General features: G+C 36.2%; 1 protein-coding gene across 3 annotated transcripts in view; it reads right to left on the bottom strand.

Moving 5' to 3' along the window:
* The window catches only part of FCHO2 (FCH and mu domain containing endocytic adaptor 2), a 115,601-nt gene that overhangs the window by 12,795 nt on the left and 81,176 nt on the right, over positions 1–21,630 (bottom strand). For all 3 annotated transcript variants that reach the window (XM_041765634.1, XM_041765635.1, XM_041765637.1), the window contains 5 exons: positions 16,650–16,753; positions 12,168–12,297; positions 7,833–7,944; positions 4,341–4,496; positions 3,887–4,019 (listed from right to left, as the gene is read on the bottom strand). In XM_041765634.1, the coding sequence (XP_041621568.1) occupies positions 3,887–4,019; positions 4,341–4,496; positions 7,833–7,944; positions 12,168–12,297; positions 16,650–16,753 (635 nt within the window). The remainder of the gene's footprint in view (positions 1–3,886; positions 4,020–4,340; positions 4,497–7,832; positions 7,945–12,167; positions 12,298–16,649; positions 16,754–21,630) is intronic.

The raw sequence follows: 21,630 nt of genomic DNA, 5'->3' as shown, positions 1-21,630 counted from the left end.
CCTGTCTGGCTTTGGTTTCAATGCTGGCTTCATAAAATGGAACAGCTGCCTTTTCTTTTTTTTGGGGGGGGGGGGGGAGGGGGACAGTTAGGGAAGGACTGGTATTAATTCTTCTTTGAATGTTTGGTAGAATTCACCAGTGGGGCAGTATAGTCCTGGACTTTTGGTGCCAGAGGTTTTTGATTACTGATATAGTGTCTTTACTAGAAATTGGTTTGTTCAGTTTTCTACTTCATCAGGATCTAACTTTAGAAGGCTGTATGTTTCTAAAAATTTATCTATTGCTTCCAGGTTGTCCAACTTCTTGGCATAAAATTGTTGATGGTGATCTCTCATGACCCTTTATATTTCTGTGGTATCAGCTGTAAGGTCTCTTCTTTTATTTCTGATTTTGAGCCCACTTTCCTTTCTGGTGAGTCAAACTAAAAGTTTATCCATTTTGTTTATCTTTTAAAAGAACCAGCTTAGTTTTTTCTGCTGTATTTTAAATCTGTATTTCATTTCTGCTCTTGTTACTTCTGTTGTCCCAACAACTTTGGGCTTCATTTTCTAGTTCTCTGAGGTGTAAAGTTAGAGATTTTTTGTTTCTCAGGTAGGCATTTATTGATAGGAACTTCCTTCTTAGAACTGCTTTGGCTGCATTTCAATAAATTTTTGTATTGTATTTCCATTTTCATTGGTCTCAAGAGAAGTTGTAATTTCTATTTTGATTTATTCATCGACCCAATGGTTGTTCCAAAGCATATTGTTTAAACTCTATGTATTTGTGAATTTTCCAGTCTTCTTCCTGTAATTGATTTCTAGTTTCATATCATTATGGTCAGAAAAGATGCTTGATATGACTTCAGTCTTTTAAAATTTATTGACTTGTGGTGTAACATATGATCTACCCTGGAGAATGTTCCATGTGCACTTGAGAAAAACGTATATTCTGGCTTTTGGATGGAATGTTCTATATATAGCTTTTAAGTCTATCTGGCCTAACCTATCTTTTAAGAACAGTGTTTCCTTACTAATAATTTGTCTAGTTAATTTTCCCCATTCTCACTGGGGTGAGGTGGTATCTCATTGTGGTTTTGATTTGTATTTCCCTGATGGCAAGTGACGCGGAACATTTTCTCATGTGCTTGTTGGCCACGTCTATGTCTTCCTCTATGAGATTTCTGTTCATGTCTTTGGCCCATTTCATGATTGGATTGTTTCTTTGCTGTAGAGTTTGATAAGTTCTTTACAGATCTTGGATACCAGCCCTTTATCTGACAGGTCATTTGCAAGTATCTTCTTCCATCTTTGGTTGTCTTGTAGTTTTGTTGACTGTTTCTTTTGCTGTGCAGAAGCTTTTGATCCTGATGAAGTCCCAATAGTTCATTTTTACTTTTGTTTCCCTTGCCTTCCTGGATGTATCTTACAAGAAGTTGCTGTGGCCAAGTTCAAAAAGGGTGTTGTTGCCTGTGTTCTCCTCTAGGATTTTGATGGAATCTTGTCTCACATTTAGATCTTTCATCCATTTTGAGTTTATCTTTGTGTATAGTATAAGAGAATGGTCCAGTTTCATTCTTCTGCATGTGGATGTCCAATGTTCCCAGCGCCATTTATTGAAGAGACTGTCTTTTTTCCAGTGGATAGTCTTTTCCTCCTTTGTTGAATATTAGTTGACCACAATAGCCAAACTGTGGAATGAGCCTCGGTGTCCATCGAAAGATGAATGGATAAAGAAGATGTGGTTTATGTATACAATGGAATATTCCTCAGCCACTAGAAACGACAAATACCCACCATTTGCTTCAACGTGATGGAAGTGGAGGGTATTATGCTGAGTGAAATGAGTCAATCGGAGAAGGACAATCATTATATGGGGAATATAAAGCATTCATTTGGGGAATATAAAAATAGTGAAAGGGAATAAAGGGGAAAGGAGAAAAAATGAGTGGGAAATATCAGAAAGGGAGACAGACCATGAGAGACTCCTAACTCTGGGAAACGAACAAGGGGTGGGGGAAAGGGAGGTGGGCGGAGGATGGGGGTGACTGGGTGACAGGCACTGAGGGGCGCACTTGATGGGATGAGCACTGGGTGTTATGCTATATGTTGGCAAATTGAACTCCAATTAAAAAAAATATGTAAAAAAAAATAAAAATAAAAAATTGAAGTGAAAAAAAATTAAAAAAAAAAAAACTAATAATTCGTCTAGGTGATATAAATGGGGCATTAAATTCCCCTACTGTACTGCTATCTCCTCCTTCTGAGACACCTATAATGACAATGTTAGTCTGCTTGATGTTGTCCCTTTAAGACCCTTGAACTATCTTCATGTTTTTCATTCTTTTTGCTGCTCTGATTGGGTAAGTTGCACTGTCTTGTCTTCAAGTTTATTGTTCCCTTCTGCTTCATCTGGTCTGCTGTCGAATATTTTTCAGTACTGTGACTTACATTTAGTACTTGATACTTCCTTATATTTTAAGTTCTCACTGTGTCCATCCATTCTTATCCCAAGTTCAATGAGCATCTTTATCACCATTACTTTGAATTTTTATCACGCAAATTACCTACCTCCATTTCAGTAAGGCTTTTTTTCTGAGGTTTTATTTGTTCTTTTATTAGGAACATATTCTCTTGTTTCTTTATTTTGCTTGGCTCTTTGTTTCTGTGTTATGAGCTGAAATAGCCACCTCTCCCAGTCTTGACAGAGTAGCCTCACGTAGATGAACCTTAACATTCAACCTCGCCCTAGCTGTTACTTGTCTCTTGAAACTTGGTGATTATCCAAGCAGCCTATTTCCTATTTTAATAGCTCCCAATTGTTGAGGGTGTGCCAAGACCTGTCAGTGTCCCAAAGGAAGTAATCTCAGCACCTACACTGAGACTGACTGGAAGGAAGCCAAACCATTAGGCAGCAGCTTTTTAAAAAAACAAATATACACAGTTTTGTAAGACCACAAGCCTAAGACCCGATGACCACCAGACCTGTCTTATTTACTAATGTGAAGGAGTTGTTCAGGTAGTTTTCAGATCTTTTTTTTTTTTTTTTTTTTTTTAGAGGAAATTGTTCCAGACACAGCTGCAGATTTGGTGTGTCCATTAAAGGAGGAATGCTCAGGATCTTTCTATATTGCCATCTTCTACTACCTCTCTAACTCTAATTAGTTTTTTTTAATCATCAATATTTTTTCTACCTTAGAATTCCTAACTGGTTATTTAGAAAGCTACTAATTTTTCATTAAACTCACCAATTTACTAGAAGCTCCTATTAGCAAATAGCTTTTCAGTTGATTCCTTTGAGTTTTCCAGGAATAGAACATCACTTATAAGTAATAATATTTGGGTTCCTCCTTCCAGTATTACTGCTTACTTAATTCTCTTGTCTAGCTATACTAATACATCCAGAAAATTCTGATACTATTAACGAGAATAGGTGTCTTTGCCATTCCAGAATTTAAGTGCTTTATGTGTTTCATTATTAAGACTGATGTTGCTGATCTTTTCAGCTTAAGGACAAATTCATGTATTTAAATTTACTCAGCTTTTTAATCAAGAGTACATGGTGAGTTTGATCATCAGTTTCCTTTGGCTTAATTTTTTAAGGTTTCATTTATTTGATAGAGAGAGGGAGAGAGAAAAAGCATGGGGGAGAGAGGCAGTGGTAGAGGAAGAAGCAGACTCCAAGCTGAGCAAGGAGCCCAACATAGGGCTCAATCCCAGGACCCTGAGATCATGACCTGACAAATGCTTAACCGACTGAGCCACTGAGGCACCCCCAGATAGTCTTATTTTGACATATCCTTGAATTCCTGGAATAAACCTCTCTTGGCCATGACTTATTATTCGTTTAATCTGTGGGATTCTATCTGTTAATATTTTAAGATGTTTACAAGGATAAGACACTCACCTGATACTTTAATACATCTACATTATAGTAAGAAGCAGCTGGATTTTGCTCTGATAGCTTCTTGAGGTAGACAGTAACAGCTTGCATGTTCATCCAAAAATCTTTTGTGTTAGAATCACACTGTGATGGATCACTGTAAGCACAAGAAATATTTTTGTTATTTTGACTTAGCTTTATCTTTGCCTCTGTATCATCATTTGGTGACCTGGGGAAGACTAGTAGGAATAACTAAAGTTAGGCAGATAAAAAATAGAACATAGCAGAAACTTGAACAATGAGATAATGAACAGAAGATTTAACAACTACCAACCACCACCACCAAAAACACAGGCTGGAGAAGGCTGTTTAATAATAATAAATTTTGGTATTGTCATTCAACTAAATTATTATTGCTCCATTGAAGAAGGAAAAGTTTCTTAAAGAAATTTCACCTTCAAAACAAAAGTACACAAACCTGAACACAAGTTGTGCATTTGGAAGAATTTGCTCTAGTCTGCTGATATTTTTCACCCTGAAGCACAGCACAGCTGGAGATGGATTGCTAGTGAAGACTTTAATAACTCCACTCGGGAATGATATTGTCATGTCACCAGTGATCTTCACAATACACCTGAAATTACGGATTTTGAAAATTTTAAGTGGTACAAATAAGGCATTTTAATATCCATTTAAAACATACTTGGTTTAAAAAGGACACAAAAAATCTTTCATCATAATTACAGATGAATTATTTTTTCAATTAAAAAATGTGCATGAAGCATGTATCATCATCTTTGCTTAGAATTAAACTCAAACACAAATGCAAGCATAAAGATCATATTCCTTTGCTTGTTTGCAGAGATCATCCTCTGGCTGTCCTACAGGGACAATGCTTTCCTGTAACAGCATCTCCAGTTGTAGCTATTTTTCCCTGACCCTCCCCCCCGCCGCCCCCACCCAAAGTCCTGGGCCTGACAGTGGCAGTGGGAGATGTCTTCCTTGCTCTTCACTGCCTCTTCCAACTCTATATTACTACTTCCTTCCTAAAAACCTCCAGCGTCTTGTAACCCCAACCATCAGACTATACTACTTGCTATTCCATCCCTTTCATTTTCCTGACAATTTTAGTTCTTGGCCCACTGTCAGTCTTTCTGTGTACCACTACTCCTACCATAATTTTTAGTGACTTTAATATCCACACAGATAACCCTACTAAAATTTTGGTCACCTAGATCTCAGCCCCTTATCTCCAGTGGTCCTGTCTTCCAGCCTACTTCAGCCAAACTGCAGCCCCTCCATCATCTCAATTTCAGCCTCCTCATTCCTCTAATGGCCACTTCCTCTTTGCCCGCCTCATTCTGTCTAGTACCGCATCTCCAATGAGTCTCCAACCCCACCAAAGCCTCCACAATCCATTGTTCCTACTACCTTTACATTCGTTTCTTCAGATCCTTATTTCCTCTTCTCTTGGGATTTCCTAGTCCATCATTATGCAACCCTACCTCTTCTCATGCCTTCTTTTTCCTCCAACCTACAATATTCCTTCCCCTCTACTCACAGTCATTGACTTGACTTTAAATTTTATTGAAGAAATGAAATCAGGGAAAAACTTCCTCACAGGCTCACAACTGAACTCCTGCTTGACTCTGTATCCATACCTTGCCTCCTTTTTCAACAGATGATCAGTCTATACCCCTAATGCCAATCTCACTGCTTCTGCACGAAGGTCATCTCCTCTTACACATCGAAGTACTTAACTCATGCAATCGTATCCTTTCCTACAAGTTCAATTTTTTCCAAAAATATTGGAACTTTCCCATTAGTGTACAGACATGCTAAAATGTTTATCATCTCTAAAAAACATAACCTGAAATTAATAAAACTCTCTGATTCTATCATTTCTCTGCTGCTACCACTCCACCTCTCTGCTTCCACTTAGAGCAAACAGCCTGAAAGTTTTCTACACTTGCTTTATTCAAATATAGTTGTATTTGCATCATCTCTTGCTCTTGAACATCCTCCAAGCATGCTTTCATCCAAAACTCAACTAAAATCATCACCAATCATCTCTGTAATGTCAAAAGTCAATTTTTCCTGACCTATCAGATACAGCTTCACACTATCCTTCACGGAAGAGTTTTATTCACTTCATTTCTGGGACACTGTTCTACTGGTTCTCTCCTCACCTTTCTTGCCACGTGCTATATCAAACTCCATTACCAAATCATTGCTGTCTTCCTGTTTTTAAAACATGGAAGGGAGCCACAGTTCTCAACAGATCTCTAGTCCCTGAGGCTGGTGGCTTTCAGTACTGACTACTGAATATGTTATCTTAGCCTATGACCTACTCCCTGAACTCCAGAATCATGTATCCAGTTGTCTTAGTAAGTACTTCAAAACTTAACCAGTCTACTCTCTTATAAATCTTGACAAAATGAATTCAGTATCTATTACTCATGATTTCCTCAGCTAATACCCTTATATAAGCCACCATCATCTCTCACCTGGACTGCTGCAGTTAACCTCCTCTCTCTGCTTGTACTCTGGCTCCTTCTAGTTTATTCTCCATGTGGCAACCAGAGTGCTCCCTCAAAAACATAAGAAACCTCTGTTTCTTTTCTCTGTTCAAAACAAACGAAACCTATGTTTCATTTCTCTGTTCAAAAGCCTTCGCTGGCTTCCCATCTTGCTCAAAACAAACTCTAAACTACTTACCATGGTCTACAATTCCCAGCATGATCTGCTCCCCCTAAGGAGGGACGACTCCTCTCCATCCTAACTCTAACTTAGTGACATAGTTCTCTTTCCTGTTCATTAAACAGGCCATGTATGCTTCTACCTCAGTCTTTTACACTCACTGGAATGCTCTTTTCTCAGACATCTGCATGGTTTGTTCCTCAATGTCTTTGAAACATCTGCTCAAATTTAACATCAAAAAGGTTTTCTGATCATCTTATCTAAAAAAAAAAAAAAAAAGCCCTCTATGTAATTCTATCTCCTCTTACCCTAGTTTATTTTTCTTCATAGCATATATCAATTCCACTCCCTTTCATGTTATTCAGCATACAATCATCCATCAAATACTCAAGTGTGGAGGATACTTTAATAGACTAAACAAAGTTCTTCTCTCAAAGGTTTGCATTGGGGATCCCTGGGTGGCTCAGCGGTTTAGCGCCTACCTTCAGCCCAGGGCGTGATCTCAGAGTCCTGGGATCAAGTCCCAGGATCGAGTCCCACATCAGGCTCCCTGCATGGAGCCTGCTTCTCCCTCTGCCTGTGTCTCTGCCTCTCTCATGAATAAATAAGTAAAATCTTTAAAAAAATAATACAAACCTTTTGTTTTTTATCATAAATTAAGAAAACTAAAAAGCTGCTTCTTGCATGATAATACAAGCTTATAACCATGTCTTACACACAGTAAGCGCTCAAATATTTGGTGAATGTATGTTGAATGAGTACATGGAAAGTAGGAGTGGTCATTCACCAAAACATTTCTTAAAAGAAGGTTAAACCAATTCCTTGACCAGAGTCTCAAGAACGAAACCTATATTCTAGGTCTCTCTTTCAAACAGAACACTTTCACCAATGATACACATTTAGCCAAGGTTCAGAGTTCTATTCCCTTCTAGGTCAGCTGCCATCATCCTGCTCTACAGATATGTTAAACAGATGGGTCATAATGGTCCTACAGCCTGGTCAAGAATATAAATAAAGTGGGGGGGAAAAGCCATTACCATTGCTGATTATAGTGATTTTTTAAGAAAGGTAATTGCTAAATGGCTATATTTGATAACAAAAAAGGCAGGTAAATAAATAACAGAAAACTCTCACCTATAACAGAATCAAAATAAAACTCTTAAAATTTACCACTAAGCTTTCTCCCCACCAAACATGCATGTGTGTGCACATGTACACACACACACACACACACACACACCCCACACACACACATCTTTTTAAAACTAACTTGGTGGGATCTGCTCCTTTAAAATAGGCATTAACAGATTCTGTAAGGGCAACTGCAACAGGTAAGGTGTCCTGGTTTCCAAGGCTGACAGGGCTGGGACCTCGTGACACACCTAGAATACATGTAATTCATTTGTCAAATCATACAGAAAAGACATTTATAAGATATCAAGACAGGTAAATTCACAATGTTATTAGCTTATCACAAATGACTACTACCGGTTCCATTGTTGGCCGATGTATAAATCTGGAGGTTAAGAAACAGCATAAAACCAACTGGAACATAATACAGAAGACAAGAAAAAGAATCAGAAAAATATGTCACACTGACTTTTCTTTTATATGAAATGACATTGAACGCATGGGTTAAGGAATATCAGAAGGAAAAAGACCCTCCCCTGAAGAACTGAAATTTCCAAAACATTTCTTCATAACCCTTCAGATACTAAACTGTTTCAGGTTCTACCAATCATACACTTCAGGGCACTAAACTGGATTTTTCTACTTCTAAATGAACAGTATAATGTTTCATGTGCTACTCATTATAATTTTTTTACTTTTTTGGTCCTTACATTACATTTCCTTACCTTGATAGAACTATATTGTTATTTTTTATAACATTCCTGACATAAAGTTCACTTACATAATACACCTTTAGAGTCAAATCATATAAAGATCAGTTTTTTTAAATAATAAAATGTAAAGAAATTTAATATATGCATATGTTCAGGGTTTTTTTGTGTGTGTGTGTGTGTGTGTGTGTGTTTTTTAACCTAAGCAAAGTTTTTGGCTTATTTCATAAAAGAAAATTCCTCAAAATAGTTGACTACCGGGAATCTCTGGGTGGCTCAGTGATTTAGTGCCTGCCTTCGGCCCAGGGCATGACCCCAGGGTCCCATGATCGAGTCCCGCATCAGGCTCCCTGCATGGAGCCTGCTTCTCCCTCTGCCTGTGTCTCTGCCTCTCTCCTCTGTGTCTTTCATGAATAAATAAATAAAATCTTTAAAAAGAAAATAGTTGACTACCTTTCTTGACAAATGCACCCTTCCTATTTACACCTTACCACTATTGCTACTGATTGGAAAGTGGAGCATTTTATGTAATATACAATAAATGATGAAATTTTATAAAAAATAAGCCAATAATATATTCAGTTTTTCTAAGAATGAATAATTGGGTCAACATGTATCTCTGAAATTTGAATATATATTTTTGTTCTATAAATGTCAATGTTCATAGCCACCAGGTATTTTTATTTCAGATAAGAGTACAGTGTACCACAGTGAAAGGTGGAGTTCTTTTGAAATACCTAAAATACTAATTCTGACAAAAATCAGTACTAATGCTCTGCCTCACAAGTGACCCTGAGATTCTACAATTAGAAAGATGTTTTGTTAGCTTTAATGGCCACGAAGACTTTGTGGTATTTAAAATTTTGAAAGAATTTTGACTCAGAAGGTTTTTCATAGTTAGAAAAATAGCTCAGGGATTAAAAATCAATACAAGAACTGCTTCTAGGCCAATGGAAAAAGTAACTCCCTCCATCTCCTGACTGTAAAAAACTTAAAATTTCATATGAAAATTAAAAATCCAATAATATAAAAATCTGAAAAAAATCAAAACAGCTACTATTTACTAACTATAATGTGTCTAGCACTGAGCAGTAGGGGGAAAACTCAAAATCTACTTAACATTTTGGTATATCCGCTTTAGTATTTTCTATTCTTGTTTTCCATTCAAGATCATATTGCACATGCATAGTTAAAAAAATTGACGTAGGAAATAAGTAATCAAGTTCTTAAAATAGTATAAAAGTGTAAATTTATAATACACTACTCAGAATAAATCATTTCTTAGAAATAAAAAATCCCCTGTATTCCTTAGAAGAATATCATGTGTTCTAATTTTGGTTTCATTGTTCTACATTTAAACTATATGCTTCAAAAATGCAGAAAGCTTATAAAGTTGAAGTATGAAGTATTTTCCTGTAACAAAAATGCAGAAAGCTTATAAAGTTGAAGTATGAAGTATTTTCCTGTAACAATCAATGGATATTTTTGTGGAATTTCTTTCTACTCAGGAGTAAAAACCACTCCCAACTATTTGCTAACTTTATACCTCTGACCTCACCTCACTAGATGGACAGTCCTCCTAGGACAGCCTTTGCTCTGGTAGTTGAGGTATTACCTTTTTTTTTTTTTTTTAACTGACATCATACTGCTGCTTCTTTTCTAATGACTTTTTCTCTGACAACGTTAGCAGTAAGATTTATGGACATTTCTTAATGTGGAAGAGGAAAGAAAAGCAGAGATGGAAGACAATGCAAAAATTCTGTATGTTTTTATAATTGGGGATTTGATATCAATAGATCCTATACATAGCAACTGGACATAATTAGTACAAACGTAAAAACCTTAGAGTTATTCTTGACTTCTGAGACACCATACATTGCTGAAAAAGGAAAAATGAGGTAACAAAGTATTTTAGATACATTTTAGGATCATTAGTCAACACATACATTGCTTTTGATACAATACCTTGTGAAGTCTCACACTGCTTTTCAATTTCAGAGAGTGTCCCAATCAAATTATCATCTTCTATCATATTTAAATAAAACAAAATATTGCAGGAAAATAAAATATTTTCAAGAAGAATCAAAAACTTAGCTGAATAAGCATTATAATTTCTAAAAGTGAACTTTTATGGTAGATTTAAAGTACCTTTGTTGTACAAAATCCACATTATATCCTGCCTGCCTAGATCATCGCTATCATCTACCCTGTGGTTCTTCTACTGCCAACACTGACCCAAACTAAAAGCAAATATGTACCTACTCAATCAAAAATAGTTTCATCACAAACTGAAATCCTTCTAAATAATCTAGGGAAAATAGAGAAGTAAAGCTAATTTTAGGCACCTAGCCCACCCATCTGACTTCTTAAAGGACCCATCTATGTTTTTTATGACAAAAACAGTCTGTAAAAACCAAAATTAACAAAATCACATATACAAAAAAAGAAAAGGTAAGAATAAAGTGCTTGATACAACAAATAGAAAAACTTATTAAATATAGTTTACCTGAAATTAAAAGACTGGAAAACCGGTATGTTCGTAAAGGTGTATAAAGTAAGATGATAACATCATGTTCGGACATGTAAATATGAAATTACTTTTAATGTTATATTAGCCTCTTATTATGTCATTTTACAATGTCCAAACTTAGAAAATGCATTTCTCTTTTCTGAGTTTTCACAAATCGGATGTAATTAAATATGGCTGTCATTCTCAAACTTACCATGCTTCACAATCACCTGGAAGGCCTGTTCAAAATTGCTAACCCCATACTGAGCTTGGGATTTAAAAGGTCTCTGTTTCTAGTAAGTTCTCAGGTGATGCAGACAGATGGTACAGGATCACACTTAAGAGCACTACTGAATTATGTTCAGTTAGTGTGCATCAGTGAATGGGACTGTCAAAGATGAACTCTTACTGCTTAGAAGCAGCAACAAGGACAGTTCTAATTTTAATGAAATGCTGTAACTCCTACAACACAACAGCTTTAAAGTGGCTTTGTGCTTTATTATATCAACAGCTGGCAAGAAAAGTAGTAAGAATTTGTAGAAAAAAATTAGTTATAAGTGAAGATAGAAAAATGTCTTAAAACCTAGATGTAGGGCAGCCCGGGTGGCTCAGCGGTTTAGCGCCGCCTTCAGCCTAGGGCCTGATCCTGGAGACCCTGGATGGAGTCCCATGTCAGGCTCCCTGCATGGAGCCTGCTTCTCCCTCTGCCTGTGTCTCTGCCTCTCTCTCTCTCTCTCTCTCTCTCTCTCTCTCCTCTGTGTATTCTGATGAATAAATAAATGAAATCTTAAAAAAAAAAAAAACAACTAGATGTAATAAAATACTGGATTTGGTGGGGTTTAGGCTTATATGCCTATATTTACTTTTAGATCTTTATTTTTTAAATTCTTGTAGGAATACTTCATTGTAAGCACAAAACTTTCTTAAGTTGAATCATTATTGAAATAAAAACTCTAAGGAATCTAAGTATCATTTCACATTAGAAAGGACTGTGTTGTATTTTGCCTTCGACTATTTATATTGGTCAGTAGTTGATAAATTTGATGCACTCTCAACAGTGCTAAAAATTTCTCCTATTCAGATAATATAAACTGTGTAACAGAAAAGGAAAATGCAGCACATTTGATAATGCCAACTGTATTTCCAGAAAACCAAAATTTCTAATGTTAAATTCGTGAGCTCATTAAAAAACAAAATTCAGCCTGGCCATACTGGGGATGCTAACTATCACATGTCATCTATAATAATCACTTACCTACTGTTGGAGTATTGGCAGCACTCAATGAAGCTGAAGATGAGATAGAAGAAGAACTTTCTGCCCGTGCTAACGGAGCTGCAGGAGGTGGGCTGGTATTGGAAGTTACAGGTGGGCTGAATGGCCTGGGCTTAAAAACAAAAAGTTATTTACCAAAGTGCTAAAACAACTGCTCCTTATAAGAACAGATTTTTAGTTACCAGGTAAGATTAATTTTAATATAAGTTGATTTTCTTATAACCAAAAATAGAGATGCCACAGGTCAAATAATTTTCAAGTATAGATTAAAGGCTAGGAAGGCTATTTCAAAATAATGCTGTCAAGAGAACCTTTATTCATAGGACATTTTCTCTATTTCAAAAAGTATGTTTAAGACAGATTCTCAGAAGTTAAACTATTAGTTCAAACTGTATGAAGGTTTTTCAAACATACTGCCAAACTGCTTCCCAAAAGGATTATTCACTTTACTTCCTATAAATATAAGAGAATATTTCTCTGTACCCTTGTCAGCAATGAATGGATGAGACTCAGAAGAAGGAAAAATAATTTTAAAATTGATAAAAATAAAATTGGCATTTTGCCTTTTATGAATTTTCTTTGTTAGCTTTCTCTGATTTAGTTTCAGGAGGGCTTAGTATTACCTGAGCTTTCACTAACCCCTCTGCTTTATATGCTGCAAACACTTTGTCCTTATATGTTGTTTGGCTTTATTTTCACTGTTTACAAATGTGTCCGTTTTCCTTTTATAATTCCTTGTAATGCTTCCTGTTTGAGACAGTTTAACCCCTAAAGGAGGTTTGAGAAAATCAATTCTACTGCCTTCCCACTTTTCTAACCAAAAAAAAACAAATACGAAAAATATTTCATATCTTTTACCTGGGGGAATGGATTTTTTTCCTTCCACATTCCTAAGAGTCCCAATAAGAGATGATCAACACTTGCTGAGAAATTTCATTTTTTAACATAAGGCATATTTATTAGCTTAATTAAAAATAACCTTTTCCTGCTTATAAAAATATAAACTGAAAACAATACTCATTTAGTGCCTACTATGCATCAGGCCATGGGTTGGGTAGTAGAAACCAAGCAGTGAATAACAAAGACATTGTTTCTGTCCTCAATTATTTGAGGGACATGAAACAAATGGCAAAAACAAAACTCTTTATAAGCATTCATACAACTAAAATTAGTCAACTCTTGATTCCATGAATATACATTTACAGATACACACTTACATGAAAATTAGATACCATCCAAGTGTTTTACACTAAGTAAACCCTCACTTCCACAATTAAATGGTATTCAATTATTAGTTCCAGAGAATGGCTTTTTGATGACTGATAATGAAGACAGATTAAAAAGATACAGCAAAGTATAAAACTGCAACTCCCTATGTACACAGATGGAAATAGTGCAGGGTATGAGGCCAAACATATTCAATTCAGCAGCTAATCTGAAACTTGCAAACTCAGAAAAAAGTCTTGATCAACCTACCATGGGGGAAATTTCTCCTATAGCAACATGGCTTCATGACCAATATCACATGGCTAGGCTACATTTTTATAATTTACAATTTAGAATGTGTATTTTATAATTTTTTAGAAAAACACAAAAATATCTATTTTCTCAAGTGGTTTTTGTCTTATTTTAGAATGGCACTGTCCAGTACAGTAGCCACTAGCACTTGAAATGTGGCTGGTTCAAATTAAGTATAAAATACACAGATTTTGAAGACTTAGCACACACAAACAAAAAAAATAACCTCTCAATCTTTATACTGATTACATTGTAAAATGATTTTTTTTTTCATATAATGAGTAAAATAAAATGTCAATTTCAGTGTTTTTACTTTTTTACTGTGGCTACTAGAACACTTTAATATTTGTTGCTGCATGATATTTCTATTGAACAGCACTACTTCAAAACAGCAGTTCTTAAATATAAACATGTATTAGAATCACTCAGAGGGCCACTTCTCAGAAGAATTTCTGATTTGTCTGGTGTAGACCCAGAGAAACCGCATTTCTATCAAGATCCCTGGTGATGGTAATGCTGCTGCTGATCTGGGGACCAAACTTTGAAAACCACTGTTCTAGAACAATGAGGCATTTACTATAGGAATGTGAGAAGGGTGTGATTAGTGACTCTTTTGGGCATCTGGTAAAAGGTAGAGAGGCCTTCTCCCCGGAAAAGTGCACATATAAGCATACAAGGAAAAGAACACTCAGATGTACAGCTGGAGAAAATTCAAATACAAATTTCTGGTGGGCAATACAGCAATAATAATCATCAAGAGTCTTAAAAACATGCATACCCTTTAGTTCATGAATTTCACCTTAAAAATTTTTAGTAAGGAAATAATGTCTGCTAAGAAGTAAACAAAAGGATATTAAGAAATTGTTCATAAAGAAATCATTAAGCCAGTTTTGAATAATGAAAACTTGGAAATAAACTAAATGTTTAAACTAATCACATTTCTAAAAACCTCTGGGAAATTTAATGTTGACGGTGGTCTTACAAGATAGAGCATTTATGCTCTAGAACCATTTCCAAAGGTGCTCCTAGAAGCCCTCAGAGGGTGGTTTCTAGAAGGTTCTCAAGGCTGAGACAGGGAATAAAAGGTCAAAGATTCAAGTATAAAAGTCCAACTTTTAGTTATTTAGTAACAGACTTGGAACTTCAGATCATTTGACAAAGAATTCTACTGCTTGGAAGGAGCTTAAAGCCCATGGAATAATTCATGAAATAGAAAGATATCCCCAAAATATTTTCAAGTGAAGAATAAAAAATATGTAAACTATGACCTTTGATTTATCATGCACAGTAACTTTTTTTTGCATATTTACTTGCACTCGGTAATGTTGCAAGTATTTTACACATAGTAACTCATTTCAGTCTCACACCAGCCATTCTCTTTATACTCATTTACACCTAAGGAAACAGACTCCAAACACATAACTTATCTAATGCTGCTCAGTGACTAATTAGTGACTAATAAGCTTGTGCCTTTAACAACTATGTTTTACTGCATCTGAATAAATTCTTAAGCACTCAAAAATTAATGAAAGGAGATACACACACACATATATATATACTGGCTATCTCTGGGTCATAAAATATGGAAGGGATTTTAATTTTTCTGTTTTATTTCCCAAATTTTACATGATCTTACAATGCTTTTGTAATCAGGAAGAAATCTTATGTTACTTAGAGGCAGTCATTTTTATATTACTCAAATAACATCATCTCCTTGGCAGCCTGTACCTAGTCTTTGAGTGCACTTCCTTAACTCTGTTCATTAGAATAAGAAGAGAAAGATGTCACCATTTCAATATTTGGTGCTCAAGCCTTTTCATTTATTCATGAAATATCTACTATGTAACAGGCATTATGCAAAGTTTGAAACTGGCTAAGGCACAGTCCCGTGAAGGGAACACACAGGGAAGTATACACAATATAATTTGTGCACTATAAGAAATAAGGGTAAAGTATATGGTTATAAGGAAGAGTGATTAAATCCACTTGGGGAGGAGAAATGATCAAATAGCTAGATGATATTTAGCTGGATCTTAAAAAAGAGATCATTTTCCTACACAGACAATTGAGGGGCACTTCAGTAATGGGAGCAAAATAAGACATGGATACATAAAAGAGCATGATGTGGTTGGCGAATGGCAGAGAGTTGAAAGGGCTGAACACAGGTTGCAAAGAGGAGAAAGCTGGACAGTTAGTATGGTAATAACATAGGCTGTTGAGGCAACTTTATAAAGAGCCTCATACATTCAGTTAAAACATTCAAACACGTGGATTATGGGGAACCACTGGAGACATCTATATGGAGAATAAGATGTTTAAGTTTGATTATTAGAAATTTAATACTGGCAGTTAGTGTAAAACATGAAGCAAAGTAGAAGAGATGAGAGGCAAGAAGACTGGTTTGGGAGAACCTCACTCTGGATATACGTTGTAGATTTTCTTTAGTTACCTGACAACTTTTGTAGGCCAATGTTTTTTTTTTTTTCCTTAAGCAACATGTACTTTGACAAGTCAGTTAAGCAACCTGAACTCCAGTTTATGTTTAAAAGCTGGACTAGATGCCCTCCAGGATTCTCCTGGCAGTAAACTTCTAAGCCCTAAGAACAGGCCACCATTTCTTCCTTAATATTTTACTTAAAGCAGAATTACATGAATACTGTTTCTTAATTGTGAAAGAATAGGTACTGAATGGTCTTTTTATGATGTGACAACTTTCTCAGGCATCTCTTTTCCTCCTGAACAATGTCTTGTTCCATAGGTATGATCACTGAAATAATATGAGGGAGTAAAGGATATGTTGGCTGGAAAAGCTCTTCTATAATTTGAAGATTCAATTAGATAATTCCAAGCAATTAACTGTTTATAGGTGCATATAGGAAAAATACATTTGCATCTTAAATCAAACAATTATAATTTAAAAAAAAAAAAAAAAACCTGAGTACATACTATTTCATTAATCCCACTGAGTTTGCCTGAAGTAAGCTTTGGTCTGGAAGCAGGCCTTGGAGGTGGGACAATGGTGCCTACAGAAAGAGGAGTTGTGGGCCTGGCTGGTAGGGGGGGAAAAAGAGAATTTGAAAAAAATCATTAGTAGTATGTAGTAATTCTTACATAAAAACATTCTATTATAGAAGAACTCTCAGTACTCAAAGCTCATTTTCCAGTTTTTGATATATATATTTGAATGTGTAAAATTATATATATATATATATATATATACACACACATATATGTATAAAATTATCCATAATTGTTGAAATACTGGGAATCTATCAAATGGGCTTTTCTTGAAGCTAACAATATTCCTGAAAATAAAAAAAGTTAACTGCTCAGTAGAACTGACACACACAACTGTATTCCCAATTCTTTTTTTTTTTTTCTCTCTCATTAAAGAGAGACCAGAGAGAGAGAGAGAGAGAGAGGGAGGGAGAGGGAGGGAGAGGGAGAGGGAGAGAGAGGCAGAGACACAGGCAGAGGGAGAAGCAGGCTCCATGCAGGGAGCCCGACGTGGGACTGGATCCTGGGTCTCCAGGATCAGGCCCTGGGCTGAAGGCGGCGCTAAACCACTGAGCCTCCCGGGCTGCCCCTCAATTCTTTATACATATAAAAAAAAAAACAAACTCTGACAAACTAGCTAGTGAAAATAAACCAGTTAAAGGCTGAAGGCCTTTAGTTTATTGCCAGTACATCTACTTACAGACAGTAATGCAAGACCAAGCCTTTGAAGCAACACCTTTTTAGTAGTCACATGGACTCTAAATAAAACACTTACCTTAATTAAAAGTCAAATTACAAGTTGAATTACATTGTAAAGTTTCTGATGATAATTAAAAGTATCAAAAATACATTATTTATGGAAAAAATTCCCCCAAATCACTATAATTAATTTTTGGTAAGAAAATACTTACAGAAATCCTAGAGTTCACTGTTCCTAAATCCTACATAAATTTTTTTTTTTTTTTAATTTATGATAGTCACACAGAGAGAGAGAGAGAGAGAGAGAGAGAGGCAGAGACATAGGCAGAGGGAGAAGCAGGCTCCATGCACCGGGAGCCCAACGTGGGATTCGATCCCGGGTCTCCAGGATCACGCCCTGGGCCAAAGGCAGGCACCAAACCGCTGCGCCACCCAGGGATACCTTTTTTTTTTTTTTTTTTTTTTTAAATAGATACCAGTTGGTATCTTTTTTTTTTTATTTATTTAATTTTATTTATGATAGGCACACAGTGAGAGAGAGAGAGAGGCAGAGACACAGGCAGAGGGAGAAGCAGGCTCCATGCACCGGGAGCCCGACGTGGGATTCGATCCCGAGTCTCCAGGATCGCGCCCTGGGCCAAAGGCAGGCGCCAAACCGCTGCGCCACCCAGGGATCCCTTTTTTTTTTTTTTTTTTAATGATAGAATCCTACATAAATTTATTTTTTTTTATTTTTTTTTAAATTTTTTTTTTATTATTATTTATTTATGATAGTCACAGAGAGAGAGAGAGAGAGAGAGAGAGAGAGAGAGAGGCAGAGACACAGGCAGAGGGAGAAGCAGGCTCCATGCACCGGGAGCCCGATGTGGGATTCGATCCCGGGTCTCCAGGATCGCGCCCTGGGCCAAAGGCAGGCGCCGAACCGCTGCGCCACCCAGGGATCCCCTACATAAATTTAATCAACACCATTTGCAAATTTTGCTACTTTATAAATCAGAGATACTAACCTAAGTATTCCTCATTAAAAATAATTCAATTCTGGTAGAAATTAATGAAATCCAAGTGTAAATCATCAAAAGTCATAAATATATTAGCAAAATCTAAACAAGATTGAAGAATGAGAGCAAATATGTTTAAATCATCTTTATAGTATTTTAAAGTATTTTCAAATCCCTTTAGTTTATTGTAAAAGGTGGGGCTATAATTCAGACTGAAGAATATGGATGGGAGGAAATAGAAATCATTACGTTCTTTAAGTTTGCAGATGTGCAGGTTAAAAACATATGAATAGTTGGGCAGCCCAGGTGACTCATCAGTTTAGCGCCACCTTCAGCCCAGGGCCTGACCTGGGCACCCGGGATGGAGTCCCAAGTCAGGCCTCCTGCATGGAGCCCGCTTCTCCCTCTGCCTGTGTCTCTGCCTCTCTCTCTCTCTCTCCTCTCTGTGTCTCTCATGAATAAATAAGTAAAATCTTTGAAAAAAAAAACAAACATATGAATAGGCCTAAGTACATCTATGGAGAAACAAACAGTAAGGCTGAGGACCGGTGGTCATTGATAAGGGAACACAGATATGAAAGGAAGGGGAATGCGGGTGACAGGAAAGGACCTAAAGCAAAAGGGAGTCACAGAGGAGTGAAAGTCAATGCACGAGGGGTATGGAATCATTGAGAAAGATCTCCGATGCTTGAAGAAAACCGTAAAACGCTGCTAAGAAACTCTGTGCAGATTCTAAGGCCACTGCCTTCTCCCAGCGAGCCCCACTTCTGTCACGAGCCACTTCTGTCACGTTGCACCCTACTTGAAGCTGTGCACTGGAAGAAATATGTACCAGCCTGAGTTTGCCCAGGCAAACAAATATGTTCAACTATCTTTCATTGTTTCTTGCTGTTTTATAAGTATTAAATATAGGTCATCATCCCTTCAAAATTACAAATTGGAGTTAAGGTTGCCTAAAATCCATTTATGTTTCAGAATGTCTTATGTTTGGTAGGTATGTTAGAGTACAATGAGAACCATAACATTTCCCTGTGCTACGACATAGTGACTTGCAAGAGAAGCCCATTATCAATGAAACCAGCACTGACAAGTTATTTCAAGCTTGTGAGAGCTCCACGTCACAGAGACGTACCCCTGAGCTTCATTACTGCCAGACAAACAGCCTGTCCAACTCAAAACAAACCAAGCCTGGTAGAAGTGTTAAGGTTCAGCTCTTTCAAATAATCACAAGTCACTTTTTCCAATTCAAAATACAGGCTGCTTTCAAGAAAAGACTCAATTACTAAACACTCAAACAAATCCATAGGAGACAAAGAGTTTCTGCTGTACTCCTTAAGTTCCTTAAGCTGAACGAGGGGAAAGTAGTTGAAAAACCAGAAGCAACAGGGAAATTCTCGAATAAGATATTAATCTTAAAAAAATATATATGAATCTACATAGCCAAATAGTTTTCTTGGTTCAGGTTAATGTTATGTTAATCATTCAAAACTAGAAAAATATAGTTATACATTTTCAAACAAAAGCATAAGTCCAAATTTTCTATTAAGGAAAATAAGCATGAGAGCATACGAGATTTAAAAAACATAGGGGTAAAACTGAAGCCATAATTATTCCGTTTTTTCAGAGGAGCAAAATGTAACTCCAACAGTTGGTAAAAGTGTAAACACTGATATACAAGCAAAACCCTCCTATAAGTCTTAATGTAGAGCATTTCTTTTCTCTTCATGAATTAACTGAGCACATCAGATCTATAAAAATCCCTTAAAATTATCTTTTCAAAAATATTAGGCTGGTTTTTAACTCCAACATTGCTCCCAACACTAGCCAGTCAGGCACACTGCTGAGTAACGTAGCACTATCACCTTTGTACTTTCTCTTTTTTTTTTTTTAAGATTTTATTTATTTATTCATGAGAGACACAGAGAGAGACACAGGCAGAGAGAGAAGCAGGCTCCTCACAGGGAGGCCGACGCGGGACTTGATCCGGGACTAGGATCATGCCCTGAGCTAAAGGCCAATGCTCAACCACTGAGCCACCCAGGCGTTCCCCCCCCCTTTATATCTTCTCAAATATTTTTAGGTTTTTACCATCATCTCTTTTCATCATGACTAACATTCTTTGAAAGGTAAAATAATTTGACATCATTTTTCAGACTATATAGGAAAGTTTAAAAATGCATACAAAAGTGAACTTAAAAAGTAACAAAGGGTTAATAAATGTTTTATTTCCTGGCTACTACACATCAAATGGCCACTGAACAAAAATGAATCATTTTTTACCTGAAGTTAAAAGTGACAGGGGTGAAACATACTTGAGACAGCAAGAGTTTTGAAAAGTGAGGACTTTTTTGAAAAGGAAGAGACTGTGCTGAAAAAAAGAGTAAGAGACTAAGGGTAGGGCTAGGAAAAAATTTCTATGTAACTAAATCCTGTGTGATACCAATGTGAAAATTTTTATGTGGTATTTTGAAAAATAATTCATAAAACACCATTCTTACATTTTCACTGAACAAAAAGGAGACCTTAATGATAACTTCAGTTTTTCCTTTACAATTACTTTCCTTATATAATCTATTTAGTTTTATAAAAGTAAATAATAACATGTCCACTGAGGAAGGCTATAATGTACTTCAGAATATGTTCAACTATCTTTCATTGTTTCTTGCTGTTTTATAAGTATTAAATATAGGTCATCATCCCTTCAAAATTACAAATTGGAGTTAAGGTTGCCTAAAATCCATTTATGTTTCAGAATGTCTTATGTTTGGTAGGTATGTTAGAGTACAATGAACAGAACTTTAGAATTAGTAAGATCCAGGTTTGAATCGTTGCTTCATTTCCTATGAAATGATCTCAGAGAAGTTCCAAATCATCTCTGAGCTTTACTTTTTTTCATCTACAAAACTGGGACAATAAAATGGACTTCATGGAGCAGTTAATGAAGTGAAATTAAACAGTGTAGCTTCTAACAGAGCAACATGGCAGGAACTCAATCAGTTCAAGTTCTCTCCCCACCACTCTCCTAACCCCAAATACTGAACAGCAATCCCGAAATCCCAAAGAAGGCTGAAGATCAATTTACAGTGGATTTTACTTTCTTATTTTGAACAAGCAGCGTTCTATTAAACAAGCATTTTGAGGCCTACTTTGACTATTGGCTAGTGGAATTTACTATTTTGAATAAAAGAAAACGCATTCTTGCCAAAACAACTAAAAAGCATTCACCAAGCTGT

This window comes from Vulpes lagopus, chromosome 8 (genome assembly GCF_018345385.1).
Source record: "Vulpes lagopus strain Blue_001 chromosome 8, ASM1834538v1, whole genome shotgun sequence".
Lineage (NCBI taxonomy): Eukaryota > Metazoa > Chordata > Mammalia > Carnivora > Canidae > Vulpes > Vulpes lagopus.
The sequence above is the reverse complement of the archived record's forward strand: the minus strand, read 5'-3'. Positions and strand labels throughout refer to the sequence as shown.